The sequence below is a fragment of the Chlorella variabilis genome, assembly GCF_000147415.1.
Source record: "Chlorella variabilis unplaced genomic scaffold CHLNCscaffold_23, whole genome shotgun sequence".
In the NCBI taxonomy this organism is placed as follows: Eukaryota; Viridiplantae; Chlorophyta; class Trebouxiophyceae; order Chlorellales; family Chlorellaceae; genus Chlorella; species Chlorella variabilis.
The window spans coordinates 660,212-674,420 of NW_005435065.1; the positions used below are offsets into that span (position 1 = coordinate 660,212).

General features: G+C 54.5%; 2 protein-coding genes across 2 annotated transcripts; one reads left to right on the forward strand and one right to left on the reverse strand.

Annotated features, from left to right (window-relative positions):
- The first annotated feature begins 346 nt into the window (after positions 1-346).
- On the forward strand, positions 347-7,476 carry CHLNCDRAFT_58948 (hypothetical protein). Its single transcript, XM_005844303.1, has 19 exons — positions 347-566; positions 726-857; positions 979-1,056; positions 1,159-1,353; positions 1,469-1,544; positions 1,615-1,654; positions 1,753-1,964; positions 2,067-2,152; positions 2,254-2,402; positions 2,496-2,638; positions 2,745-2,826; positions 2,936-3,022; positions 4,601-4,688; positions 4,957-5,066; positions 5,169-5,246; positions 5,417-5,608; positions 5,746-5,813; positions 5,959-7,077; positions 7,156-7,476. The coding sequence occupies exons 1-18, from the start codon at positions 386-388 to the stop codon at positions 6,071-6,073; spliced, it is 2,112 nt and encodes a 703-aa protein (XP_005844365.1). The 5' UTR covers positions 347-385; the 3' UTR covers positions 6,074-7,077; positions 7,156-7,476.
- A 4,328-nt stretch (positions 7,477-11,804) lies between these two features.
- On the reverse strand, positions 11,805-14,018 carry CHLNCDRAFT_58950 (hypothetical protein; the record flags this gene model as incomplete). The annotated part of the gene is made up of 6 exons (XM_005844388.1): positions 11,805-12,152; positions 12,258-12,334; positions 12,426-12,504; positions 12,633-13,013; positions 13,160-13,225; positions 13,349-14,018. Coding segments are annotated over 6 exons (1,620 nt in total), but the record flags the coding sequence as incomplete, so codon positions are not given.
- Between the last annotated feature and the right edge of the window lie 191 nt (positions 14,019-14,209).

Sequence of the window (14,209 nt, forward strand, 5' to 3'; positions counted from 1 at the left end):
ACAAGTGAAGCGCAGGACGGGGTCCGGTGGATGGGAGGCAAGGAAACGCGGGGGGTTGCCACGTGCGCTACCGCCGCCGCCGCAGGCAGCACCCCTGCGGCGGCGGCAGCGGCAGCAAGCCGTGGACCCAAACGCCGTGCCGCCGCCGCCGCAGGCAGCACCCCTGCGACGGCGGCGGCAGCAAGCCGTGGACCGAAACTCCGTGCCGCCGAGTCCCGTGGCTGTGGCCGTGGGCTTCTGGCAGGAAACTACGGCCGCAGCTCGGCAGCACGGGGGCGTCGCAGCGTGACCCTGACATCTTGCACAGCATCACCAAGTCTGTGAGCCGCTTGCCCCGCCCATCGCTGTCCCTGCAGCCTGCCTACATTAAATCAGCGCAATCAGCATGTCCGTGGAAACCATCGGCCTGTGGACCAACAAAGGCGGCGTTGGCAAGACCACGCTGACCTTCCACCTCTCAACGGCTTATGCCTACCTGCATCCGGACAAACGAGTTGTTGTGGTGGACATGTGCCCTCAGGCCAACCTGTCAAACACGATGCTCACCAGCACGGAGGAGGATGGCAGTGAGTGGGAGGCAGTGGAGGCTCGCTGCCTAGAAGCGCGGTCCAGGAGTCGCCTGGGGTGGGGGGGTGGGGGGGTGCTGGGTGGTGCTGCTGCCCAGCCTTTTGCGCCGGCGCATACGCGCTGCATCATGCTGATGGCATGCTCACATGCACTTGCAGCAAGAGAGCCAGGCTCGACGACGGTGGAGATTTTGAAGGAGGCAGACGAGATTCTCCAGGCGTCACGCACTGTGGCTGGCTACCTGCACACGATGCTGAACCCCGACCCAGGCGTTTTTCGCAAGAGTTCAGGTCGCCATGCGCATTTGCTGCTGCGTATTTGCTCACAGCCTACTGTTTGGCTGTTTTGTGGGTATAGCGTGCAAGCGTGACCTGCCGCCTCACTGAACTGCCCACTGGTTTAAAGCTGCAGAATTTCTGACCCAGGTAGTTACCCACAACAAGGGCATGTCAGACAACATCTGGCTCTTCTGTGGCGACGATCGCCTGGGTATGAAACTGCAGCAATCAGAAGCAAGTCGGCCAATGTTTGAACACCCTGTTCCAGAGCTGCTTCTCAACTCAGCTTCTTGTCCCACCCCTGCTCTTGCAGATGACATGAATGCCAGGCTGGCACAAGCCATCAATGGCAATCGGGATGGGTTCAGGGATCCATTTGTCAGCAACCTCAAGCTCTTACGCCGCTTCTTCATCAATCTGCAGCAGGAGCCGGGCTGGGCCGATGCGGATATCATGGTGTTCATTGATACTAACCCTGCCTTCACAGAGTATACCCAGATGGCCCTCTGTAAGCTGCACTGCAGGCGCCAGTGCAGCCGGAAGCCCACTGTGCAGTAGAGGGTCGTATACTTTACCCTCTGCGTTTCAATCACGTTGAAGGACCTATTAATGCCATCTTGCAGGCAGCATGGACAAGTTGGTAATTCCAGTGAATGCTGACGAGTTCTCGCTGCAAGCGGTTGATTATATGTTCCGCAGGTGAGTCTCGCCAGTCTTCAAACTGTTTGCGGCAAGCCAAATGAAAATTTCTCCCTTAGTTGTCTTTCAGGCTGTGGAACATGTTTCCCAAGGACGATGAGCTGATGCGGGCAAGCTTTGTGTTGCGCTGCGCACAGTGTGCCAATGCTAGAACTGCATACTCTTACACCCTTGTCGGCTCTATACTTTCGGTTTCCTGTCTGCGCAGGACTATGTTCGGGAGTCCTTTGGTGTACGGGTGTATAACCGCATGCACGAGAGTGACAAGTCTTACCAGAGGACCCGTGACCTCCTGCCCAAGATCGCCGCCGTGGTGCACAATCGCCACAACGTTCACAAAACGCGGGCAGTCTGTGCGTTCAGCCACCTGCACAGCTTGCAGGGGGAGCGCATCTATGAGGCACACAAAGTGGCCCACAGGTGGGCCTGCCCAGCGCATTTGCAACATGGCCTGCATTTCTCCCCTTTTTAACAAGGAGTACCAAGCTTGCAGCAAATTGCTGGTAAACGCGGCTGATGCAGACTGCGAGGCGAGGACCCAAGAATGGCCGCCGTGTTTGTGGACAAGGGGCTGCCAACAGCCACGCAGTTTAATGACATCTATACAGGTGTGAAACTGCAGCTACTTGTCTAGCTACTGTGTGCGCCTTTGCGGCTTGCCATGCAGGCGCCGGCGTGAACTTGCTGCTGATTCGGCATGCTGCTGCAGCCACAATGCGCGAGATGTTCAGCATTGGCGTGGCATCTGCTCACACGGGTATCCCCCTGCATGGAGTGCGCACCAAACGCAAATCCATCCAGAAGGCATTCGACACCACTAGCATCGGGAAGGATGAACAGCTTGTCGCCGTGACCAGTGTAAGTCACAAGTAGTGACGGTGCGCCGTGGCCGCTCGTCCACTACGCCGCGGCACGGTCCATGCGGTTGCTCCGCCCCCCTTCCCCCGGTAGGATCTGCTCAAGGTGCTGGCCATTGTTCTGGACAACCCAAGCCTGTCGTCTGCAAACGATTCACGTCTGTTCGAAATGATGAAAGCCGGCGCTGTACCAATATCCACTCGCGGCGAAGTGGAACGTCTGCTGTCAACACGAACGTAGGCTGCAGAATGATTGTAATTGCATGGAGCCAGCGATCGAGTTTAATTTTGGAAGCCAACTTTCGAAGTTTTTAATCAGACATTTGTGTTTTGCCTGTTGCAGCGTGTCCATGGCCTACAATGATGCTGCTCGCATGGCAGCAGAGTGGGAGGCGCGGGATGCACTCATGAACAGTGGGCCGGGGGTGAGCATCGCTGCATTCAACCGCGCCCCTGTTGTTTGCAATCTTTTCTCCTTTTTCCCAGAGCATCGCTGGCCCCTCCCGATGCAGGCCCCACCCAACACTGCTCCAGGCCATTCTGGTGGGCGCGGCGGCAGTGGCCCTGGTGCACATGCAGGTCATCACGGTGCTGTGCGTGGTGATGGTCACAGGCGGCCACGTGAGGACAGTGGTGTTGGCGATGCTGCCGGCCCATCAAATTCCGGGCCACGCGCACTCTGAGAATACCTCAGGTGGCGGCAAACGCTTCGTGTTGCACACAATTAACTGCCAAGAGCATCGCGTGTTGAATGAAATGAGCAAGACAAACAAGAGTACTAGTGCTGCGTGCTGGAATCTCCCCCATGATATGGACCCATGAATACGATATGAACCTGCAGCTTGCAACTCATCCAGTTTCCCCTGCTGGGTCGCTGCCTACCTACCTGTTGCGAGCGCATGCCTAGAGATCGCGCCACTGAAAACCACAGCCCGAGCCCTGCTGCGGCACATGTAACAACAGGTTGTTGAAGACAGCAGCACTGCACCACTGGATGACAGCGACAGCCCTGGTTGTCCAACGGGGACAGGTGGTTCCGCCTGGGCTGGGGCGGGTTGGGTTGAGTCGCTGCTGCGCAGAGCTGCAGACATGCTGTGCAACCAGTGTACTAGCTGCCCCGTGGTCCCTGAGGCTGACGTGCTTCTCAGCTGTGCCGGTAAGAGTCGTTCGCGCCTGCGACCAACCCCATGGGCCTCTGCTGGCGGCACTGGCGGCACTGGCGGCAGCCCCAGTTCAGCCTGCGCCAGAGGCCAGAGCTGGTGTCGAGGTCTGCCCCAGACCTGCTAGGGATACAAAAAAGAACAAGACATGCGAGGGAGGACGCACCAAGCGGCCAAAGCAGGAGTGTTTTCCTGGTCTTAGGTTAGAATGACACAAAGACACTTGCAGATTGGTTCTCAATGCCGGGGCGGTGGAAATTCCCCTGCTTCAGCCAGAGCGCTTCCAGCCGTGCATGCGCGGTGCAATTTCGGCGCACGCGAGAATCCGCCGTCCCAGCGATGTGCTGTCGTGTTCTGCATTCTGTTATAGTTCCACCGCATCTTCTGCCGCCCAGCTCCATCTGTCCTCAATAATTCTGCCTCTCCACACCTGCAACGGCTGTCTTGCCCAGCAGAAGAGTGGCAGGCATGCAGTAGCCGGCCCGAGCTATTGAGCCGTCGCCAACCAGCAGCAGCGGCAGCGGCGCGGCCTTGACGCACGAACCGCCGCTCAACGGCGGCAGCGGCGGCAGCAGGCCGCACCTGTCCTCGCCGCGCAGTCACCACAACAGGCGGTTCTCGCCACAGGCTCTCGCATTGCTGGGACTCGTGCTGGCAGGCAGCGTGTGGGCGCTGCATCGCAACCGGTCGGATGCAGGGGCGGGGGCAGCAGCAGCAGACGCCTCTGGAGCGGAGCGGCAATACAACCTGCAGCAATTGGATGAGCCGCCTTGCACGCGCAAGGCGCTGCCACGCAGCTCCCACAAGGCAAGTTCTGGTGGTGGCGGGGGCTGTGCCGCCCGCCGGGGACTAGATGTCGGGACAGCAGCACTTGCTCCGTTGCCACACACACCCCAGACCCGGCTGTGCCCGCTCACGACATCGGGCTGGGTGTCAATTGCTGCCTGCATGCCTGCCTGCCTGCCTGATCAGGCCTGTTGCGCAATGTCGACTGTACCTGTGCCTGTCCACCAGATCTGCCTCCAAGCATATGTTGCAGTGCACGACTGCCAAGGACCCCAACCACCGCGTGTGCGAGTTCACCAGCCTCATCCTGCACCGAGGCACTGCCTACTACCTGACCGACGGTGTGTGGGGAGGGGACCTGTTGTGTTGGGCAGCGCCCATCTGACAGTGTGCGAGCTGCAGCTGGCCAGCGAATGCCCGATTTGGACACTGCTGCACAATGCTCGCACAGGTCAACCTGTGCTGCTGACCGCCACTTGAGGCTCTCCTCAGCCACTGGTTGCCCCAAAACCAGGCATGCTCCAGGCAATGTCCAGGCAGAGTCGGACGCAGCCAGCCGTTGCCCGCCGCTGCTGCTGAAGCATCTGCACGGGCCATGTGCTGCTGCAGACCAGGAGCTGGAGCTGCCCACCGTGGATGTGACCTACCATCCAGCTGCAGACGCCCCCACGGTGTTGCACCGCAGCGCGGCAGGCTTCCTTCTCGAGGGCGAGAACGAGGTGTGTGGGGAATGTGCGCTTTGCCTGCCTCTGCCTGACTGTGCCTGCTGGCGTGCCCGCACCCACCCACGTGCCCCCTGCCCTTCGTGCTGCGCTCTGCAGTGGTTCAGTGTGCCGCTGTCCTGGCTGTGGAAGGTGACCAACCGGTGGGACAACTTGGCTCACCACTTTGGAGAGGACGTGAGTCGGCGCCTGCAGCAGTCTGGGTTGTGGGGTCGCTGGCACTCGGGCGCAGCTGTCTGTTGCATCCTCGTGGTGCCTCTCGCCTGCTGGCTGCCTGCTGTCCCCCGCCTGTGTCCCAGCCCCACCTTACCCCTGTTGTCTCTCCGCCCCTGCTGCACTTTAACCAGGCGGTGACCCTGCACAACACGCTGTGCCGGCACCTGGGGGAGTGCAGCTACCCGCCGCGGCGCGAGGTGCAGCTGTTCCTGCTGCACTCGCGGCAGCGCGGCGCCCTGCTGGCGCCAGTCAACGCCACGCTGGCGCGCTGCGTCACCGGCTGGCCGCCCGTCTACCGTGACGACGCGCGCCTGGAGCGCAAGGTCAGTCTGCGTTCAGGCAGCAACAGCAGCTTAAGTAGGTTTCCAATGCAGCACATGCATGTTTGTCAACAAGCAGTCTTTCTGCCATGTCTGCCCTTGAGGCGCTGTGCCTGCCTGCCTGCCGTGCCGCGCTGCAGACGGTGCTTTTAGACAAGGCCAGGTCGGGGATAGGGCCAGACTGTCACGCGCAGCGCGGCTGCTCCAGGTGTGCGCTGCTGCACCGCCTAGAAGCTGGGTCCTGTGTATTCATCCATGAGCTGCTCCTGCACACCTTCTTACTCTCACATTGTGTGGGGCGTATAATTTCCACTCCAGACAAATTCATATCACAATGATGATTGTGACTGCAGGCACGTTCAATGTATTGTTGGGGCAGGCACTGGACTTGCTGCACCATCTGGCTGCTGTGCGTGTGTTGAGCAGCAGCCATTAAATGTTGACGGAACTATGGAATTGTTAATTTGAGCAATCTTTTTCTTTCTTTTCTTTCAAAGTGGCTGTTTCTGTTAGCTTCCCTCTCAAGGGGTCTCTGAGGCCTCCCTGCGAGGCCGCTTGGGATTTCGGGCCGCTCGTTGGAGGTCGGGGAGAATTTCCTTGATGAACTCCTTTAAATCCTGGACCTTTTTGCGGAAGGTTTGGAAGTTGGGGGAGGCCATCAGTGTTTTCATCCTCTCATCATCCAGGTTATAACCAGTGTAGTTGAGATTGTAGTTAAGCGGCTTTTTGCCGCACATCTTGAGCCCGGCGGCGTGCCAGTGGCAGTACAGGTCGGCGGCAACTCCCGCCTGGGCAACGGTGTCAAAGGAACTGATGTTGATCGCCTTGTCCTTCATGACAGTCTGCCAATCGTTTTCAATGGTCGGGCAGCAAGCTTCAAACATTTGCGTGCCGTTTTTGTTCAGTTTGGGCTTGCCATTCGCCTCAATAACTGGCTCTCTTGTCAGAGGGTAATACCTCATATGGACCCGGATATATGCATGAGCCTTGACCCCACGTTTTGGGTTTTCGCCATCTTCCCACAGGACGTTGTGGAAGTTGGTGGCGTGCTCGGCGGTGTCAGCCGCCTGGGCGTCTTTGGAGGAGGGGAAAGCCATATCCGTCGCGGAAGGCATGCTAGTATCCAGCTTTACCTTCAAATTGCCCTCGCCATTGGCACTAAACAGTAGCCTATCACCTTCTCGCAGTGGTGTTTCTCGTAAACCGGTTTTTAGGTTGCCCATCAGCTTGTCAACACTGTGCTTTTGGTTGAAAAAGGTGTACTGGTACTGGTGCGCCTGATCTGCCCACAACACAATGATGTCCTGTGGCGTTCCGGCAGTAGCATGAGCAACAATCTGCGCGCCGAGCAACTCCGTTGCTAGAGTTGCTGGTACAACCAGAGAGTTGTGCTTTAAATTTGTTTGGGTCAACTTGTAACGCCATTTGAAAGATTCGCCGTTTTTGACTTTTTCCCAATTTCCCACTTTAATCTGCAAACAGCCATGCATTCTGATAACATTGAATGATACCATAGGTTAAGGGTTGTACAACATGGCATTCTTGCCTACCTTCAGATCTTTGTTCTTTTTCTGCTTGTCTCGACCGTTTAGCTTTGATTCCTTGAAGTCCTGCAGAGAGCACAGAGAAAAGAGTGCAATCCCCTGATACTTGTTTAGGGGTGGACGCTGTAGATATCAATTACCTTGTGCAAAGTGTCCACACGCTCAAACAGCATGCATTCAATGTGCGTTGCACGGTCATCTCCCATCAACTGTGGGTAGGACCCGTTGCCACCAGAAGCCACGGCCTCAATGCATGCGCCGACGTCGTTGTAGTAGTACCATCCCACTTTGAGCCGTTCTGAAAGGTCTGTAAAAAAGGGAGTGTGCCGGAAAGTGGTTGGTTTGTTGAATATTGGCTCAGTTAACTGGCTCGATGGCGCAAGCTGTCAATAACTCGCCTTTCAATACACGGAAATAAGCAGTGAAGTGATGGCCCTTATGCAATATCAGTGCCCTCAGCTCATAATATGCTGTCTGGCAGCCCGGCAAGTTGAGGATAACTTGACCACAAGAACTCAAATCGACGCCGACAACTTCATCCTCTCCATCTTCTCTTTGAACGGTGAAGCAATCCAAGTTCAATGCGCGTCTGCAGCAGTCAATTGCAGACTCAGATGCTTGACGCGAATAAGCATTGTGTTGGTCAATCCAACAGCATCCATGGGCTCACTTCAAAGTTGTTATTAGCCAGTTGGGAAGAGAATTCACTTCCACCCGTCTCCTAATTGGCAACGTTGATGCGTCCGCCTGACACGATGAGCACGATTGATCCGTAACCCCAAGCTCTCCGCTTAATGCTGAGGTTGATGGTAAACATCTTGAGAAATCAAACATGTTGCCATGAGAGCCGGTCAAGGCCTTGACATCGGAGCCAAAGATAGGGACAGACCAGATCTGGTGGTTTTTGGTTGTCTCATTTCTACAAGCGGAACAAAATTCCGTCACCTTTGTCTGAAACTGATAATGCTCTAGGCTGGAACCGTCGGGTGCTGTGAATAACACCGATAGTAGTGCTTCGACGGCGTTCGTCTGTTCAGCTGTCCAGTCGCGGCTGCGGCTGGCAACATACTGGAGCACTTTTTGCTGTAGTTCTCAAAGCGAGTCCGATGTTCAGGCGGCAAATCGTCATATGTTGGAACTCCTTGTGACTGGCAAATAGCATCCTTTGTTGGTTCCAACAGTTCAAACCACGTAGCTGACACAAGATCTCCGCTATTGCCAGGAGAACACAACGTCATTGCAGCCATGACTGTGAAACTGTCGGGACCGCACGACATTGCAGTTCTATCCTGTCCTAGATGGAATCCAAAAGCTGCAGGCGCCCGATTGACGTTATATTCTGAATCATGAGGAAAAACATCCTCAGGCTCTGACAGATCGCCATCAGATGCATCGCCTTCAGTGGTTTCATTCGTAAATTTGCCCTGTAAAGAAGATTCCCAGTCTGCCCAACGCAAGCGTTCGTCCTCGCCCCGTACTTCAATGCCGTGCCTAGCGATCAGTTGCAAAACAAACTTGTTGGGACACTAGAGAGAGTAAACAAAGCTGTTGAGAGAAGACACCACAACGCACCTGTATGCCAACTGCAGCAAAAGCTGCTTGTGCCTTTTCAAAATGGATTTGAAGTCCCAGCTCTTCCTTTCTTTAAAGATGGAAATCGCCATGTCAAGAGTTTTCATACCATCAGAGCTGCAGTAGAATGGGAATAATGTTGTTGTTTCGCTTTTTTTGTACAAAAGTCAGACCAGCATGTCTTACTCAAGATTATTCAGCTTGTCTGCATCATCAACATTGTTGAGAGAGGCATTTTTTGCCCTACTCAAAATAGACAGATTACCCAACTTTCCCAGCATAAGACGATGCTTAGGCTTGCCCTTGGGTCCAAAATCTGCCGTCCACTTTGAATTTTCACCAGGATTCTGCAGAGCTCCAGGACACGCATATGCAAATAATTTGCCTGCCTGTGACTTTGTCTCTTGCAAGATACATGCCTCAAATCAGCATACCTTTGGCAAAATGTGCTCTACGGTAATAGTGCCTGTCCACAGCTTGCTTCTGCCGCCATCCGAGGTGGATGGACGCATGCATTGCTCAAGTTGAAGCAGCAACGAGCGTGCAAATACTGTTGAGACGTCGGTTACCGTCCCATCCTTGTTTACAATGCTCTTTGCGACATCTTCACAGTACAAAGCTTTCATAGCACTGCAGCGAAGCACAAACAGTTGGAAATACAAATGACCACTTTAAAATTGTATCTTGCGGAGACATATGACATGATTGCCTGCCCGCTTACCTGTCAAGATCTAATTTTCCCACTGCAGTGGACAGGTGGTCGTCTGCTGTTGTGATTCCTTGGTTGCATGCTGCTTCTATAACTGAAGCCAGAAATTTGTACGTGTGAATGTTCTTTTTTTTGCTGCAGGTGTGGGTGCAAAGATTGGCAGGGAACTGGTGAGAGGCAGAATCATTGTCAATCAAGATCCACAGCATCAGATGACATGCCCCTTCCCCCCCCCCCCCACACCCCCCCCACACACACACCTCCACCCTGGCACACTCCAGCTGAATAGGACATAGCGCTCCAGAAGTTTGAGTGATTCCGCCAAGCTTTTACGCTGGTTTGTTGAGTCTGCATTTGTACAGCATTGAGCGGTTGAACATATAAATACTAGATTAGAAATAAAGTCAAAACCGGTAACGCACCATCCACCGGCAGTACTTCCAAGTATTTCCAAATGATTGCAACAGCAACCGGGCGCCACTGGCGTTCTGGCAAACTGTAGGCAAATGCATCTGGGCAAATGCATCTGGGCATCATGATACAAAAACATGACGCAACGACAATAGCCTGCTGACATGCAGAAGTACCTCAACAAGTTCAGCAACGGCACATCGATATGCATGTTTCCCTTGATAAAAAGCGGCATAACACCATCATGCTTGTAGACTTCACGGGTAATCATGGTGGCATATGCCCGGGCAAAAGATTTCAAAGTATACCCAAAATCACCAAGGTTCCACCCAGGTTTGAGTTGCTGTTCCGAGCGCCACTGAATGAAATAATCGGCCAGCTTGTCATCTCGATTGTCAAGTCGTTCACAGAACCCAGCCTTAGCACGCTGCGTTGGTCAATTGCACATCATGCGAGTAAAATTTCACACAGATAACCTGCTTTCCCGTTCCTTCGGGCGGCGGATTGCCTCACCTGAATGACATGAAAATGCCGAAGGAAGTCAGTCATGAGCTCATGGCTTAGAATGGCCGAATTTGATGAGTTCGGCCCAACGCCAAGGTAATAGAGCCACTCAGAGGTACGTTCCTTGATTAAGTTGTCGGCCACCGCGCCGAACAACCTCTCGCAGTCTTTAAAGCATTCCAAAAACTCTTCACAACCAGTGAGCCGTCCTTGCTGGATACAGGGAAATGGGTGGTAAACACTGCCATGCAGTTTTTTAGACGTTTTTGCGTTTCAAAGCTACATTCTGGGTTTGTTTTATTGCCTACCCCTCCAATGTTGCCAACGAAGATCACTTTAATGATGTCTGCACTTGTGAGCGGAACTCTCATGGTTTCCCGGTTATAGTTCAAAAACGTATCCAATGCAAGCTGGCGATTGGTGGTCAATGTTGTAGTCCAATGCACCCGCTCATCCATGGTTTCTAAAAACTCCAGCAACCACCTAGCTCGATCATTATCATTTGTCAACTCTTGCGATGCCAACATTTCATCAAACCATCTGTTAATGCAAATTGCGTTGGAATGTTCTCGTGTCTGATTGCGAGCATTCTTGGCGTGCCGCAACAAATCATGAAGCACGCGGTCTGGCTCTTGAAAGGTGAACAGCCTGCCCAGTTTGGTGTCCATAAAACTCCCCCTTAAGCTCGCGCGTCCCAACAATACCCATTTTTGCGAGCTTACTTGGTCCTTATAACTGAACCGTTGGGAAATTGTTTCTGCTGCACTTCTTATCTTGAGCGACAATGTTGGTTCCAATCCTACCGGAGGCTCCAGAGCTGGCAGGTAAAGCTTGTGCAGTTTAAGCTGTAGAACAGCGTAAATAATCAAGAAAGTTGTTATTCTCTGTTGGCCATCAATAAGCTCCACGCTTCTACAATGCCCTGTGTACCACTCGGTGTGAACCTAAAAATAAGGAAAACGTCACGATACTGTTTGTATGAATTAGCGTCTGATGTAAATCAGTCATAACATAAAGAAGTATATTTACCCCAATGTCGCTTTTATGAATTTCCAAAACAACTATTTCTCCCGGTTTAAGATAAGCTTCTGAAGAGCGCTTCTTTTTCTCATCGGCTCGAAGATGAAGCATGACGGTATGCATCGAGTTCAAAAGCCTGAAGTTGCCAATGTGAACATGCGGCATTCAGCTGTAGAGAGACAGAGAAGTCGATGGTGATCAATGGTTACTTACCCCTCGGCTTGTTTATTGTCCCACTTGTAGTCACGTTGATAGGCTTTCACGCTGTAACGGAAGTTCTTATGGTCGAGCCATACCCTTAGTGGTTGCGTTGTTGACAGGAACGGCGTGTGCTTGCATTGTTTGGCCTCAAGTTGTTGCGCCTCCTGGGTAAGTTTTTCCGCGAGCTCAAAAGCGCTATGGCTAGCTTTCAACAATAGCATGTTATGGTCTCCCTGATGTATTGAGGCGTTGGCAGGCAGTGTCGGTTTTGTGATTTGCAGAAGGTTCTTTGCCCCTTCCACTGCTTTTTGTGCGCACATGACAAGATGGGCAAGGTGTCCCTCAGCTCTGTGTAAGTTGCTCAGCTGGATCTGCATTATGTTTAATTTAGCTTCTGCGTTGTCAACGAAGGGCGTCGTGTCATCTTGGCGCTCTTGCAATCCACTGCTGGTGCCCACCATACTAGTAGAATCAGCGCCAGTGGGCCCAGGGTTGGGTTCCACCCCAGCTCTTAAGAGCAGGGTATTGTGAATGGCACCAGCAAGGCGGGTTGCCAGCCAAGGAATGGGTGCATCTGGCATTTGTTCTGCAGTTGCTTGATGTCAGCATTGGGAGTGTGCATTGTACCCTAACACAGTAACACAGTATTGGGATTCCATGTGTATCAGGTATCAGACGCAGCAAAGCTTACCAATTGGCAGGTCGATTTTAGAACCACTCCTGTCCGTGCTGGGGGTGTGCATCTCGACACCAACCACCACTGTTGCACTGCATTGCAAGCGTGATGTGGAAGCTCAAAAACATCACATCGGTTAGCGACCATGTCACATCAGGCAATTAGAACTCCTGTTGCACCAACCTGCAAGTCATCTTGCTAGTTAATGTTGTGAAAGGGGGACAAGATTCTCCCCGGCCCGGCGTTTTCAACAGCTCTTTTACTGCAAACGGGCAGTATGTAAAAGGCGGTTGGCCCCTTGGCAGGTCCAGGCAGCAAACAGCACACATGTCTGCTCAGCATCGTTGTCTTTTTTGAGCGCGCACATGTTTCAGCATCAGCAAAACTCACCTTCAACCTCAAACATAGTGATGTTTATACTCCTGGAGCACCTTCGTGCCTTTCTGCCAGCAGTGCAGGTGGCACCCTTCATCTTGCTCCACTGGTTGCGTCCACTGCCCCTTGGACCGTTGTTTGCCGGACGATTGGCCAGTTTGAGCTGCCGCGCCCGCCTCCTGCGCCGCAGCGCACGGGCCCGCTCCGCCTCCTGCCAAGCCCTCCATGCTGGACGCTTCACAACACACCGGCCTTTTGCCAGCGCCTGCTCAGCAACCATGGCCTGCAGCCTGCTCTGCGCTTCAACCTCCCGCTGCTGCAGCACAATCTGCTCCTGTTGCTGCCGCTGCCATTGTGTCCTCCACAGCTCTTGCACCCAGGGAGCTGGCTCAACTCCTGCGCAGGGGGGATTCACCACAAACAATTCAACAGCAGCATGGAGAAATGAAATCAGGGAACGCAAGCAGCCGTATGTGCCTGTCCACACCTTGCCGAACAGGAGAAAACAGTGTCAGAACACCTGTCTGGCTGCAGCCGCTCACCTGACTCAGCAACAATGTTTGACTTGTGCACATGCAAGACTGAAGCATCTGTGTCCAGGACAGGCTCTGCAGGCAAGAGAAGGCAAGCATATCTGAGTGTGCGTAAAGTGGACATGTGGAGTGGATGCAGACAGCTGGGATACCAAACACTTGCTGCAAACTCAATGCAAGTTAATCATGCATGCTCACCCGCTGCAGGCGCCAGCTCCAGGATGGAAACCTGCACCGTGCCAAGGCCTGGTGCCCGCACCGCCAGGTCGCAGGCAATGTGCTCTGTCAACTCTGCCAGGCTGCCTAGCTGGGCGCTGTACGCGTCGCTGCCGCCAAGGCCCAGGCTGTCCAGGTACACAAAGCGGCCCTTGCCGCTGGCTGCCAGCTCGTCCAGCTGGTCTGCCACCACAGGCCTGTAATGGTTGTCGCCGCTGGTCACGAGGGCGAGGCCCCTGACTGGCGGACCTGGCTGCAGCAGGATCTCGCGCAACACTGCCTCCAGCTGCTGCTCAGCCTCTTTGCTGCCAGGCACGTATGCCAAGTGCCAGCCAGACACGACATCCACCTGGCACATGTCAAAGGCCTCGGGTCCCAGGTAGCCATCCTCGTCGCCCAGGCCAGCCTTGATCGCCTCGGCGTAGGTGGCTGTGGACTGCTCGATGAGCTGTGGGAATCTATTCACCACACTGGCCACGCCGTGGGAGCACGCATGGCGCACAGCGCTAGCTGCGACGGCCAGGCACTGTGGCCGCTGCTGCCGCACGCCAGGATACACGCGGATACCGCCCATGTGAGGCAGGCGCGGCAGGGTGTTGTGCAGGATGCCGTCCGTCTGGGTGGTAATTTTTGCTGTGTCCCCCGGCGCCATCGGGAGCAGCCTTCAAGTCGGTATGAAGTGAGCGACTGCTGCAGCAATCAGGCACCACACCCCAGCGTGAGATGAGAGGGCAGAGCAGCCTAGCTGGCAAGCGGGGGCTCTTTGGGCAGAAGGGGAACCTCCTGGGGCATTATTGCCATGTGCAAGCAACTGCAGGGGGGGGGGGGGGGGGGGGGGGGGTC

Bases quoted from the DNA above. Each gene is read 5' to 3' on its own strand.
- CHLNCDRAFT_58948 (XM_005844303.1), top strand. From the start codon at position 386: ATGTCCGTGGAAACCATCGGCCTGTGGACCAACAAAGGCGGCGTTGGC. The intron at 3,023-4,600 runs GTGAGGACAGTG...CATATGTTGCAG, and splicing joins TGATGGTCACAGGCGGCCAC to TGCACGACTGCCAAGGACCC. The intron at 5,609-5,745 runs GTCAGTCTGCGT...GCCGCGCTGCAG, and splicing joins ACGCGCGCCTGGAGCGCAAG to ACGGTGCTTTTAGACAAGGC.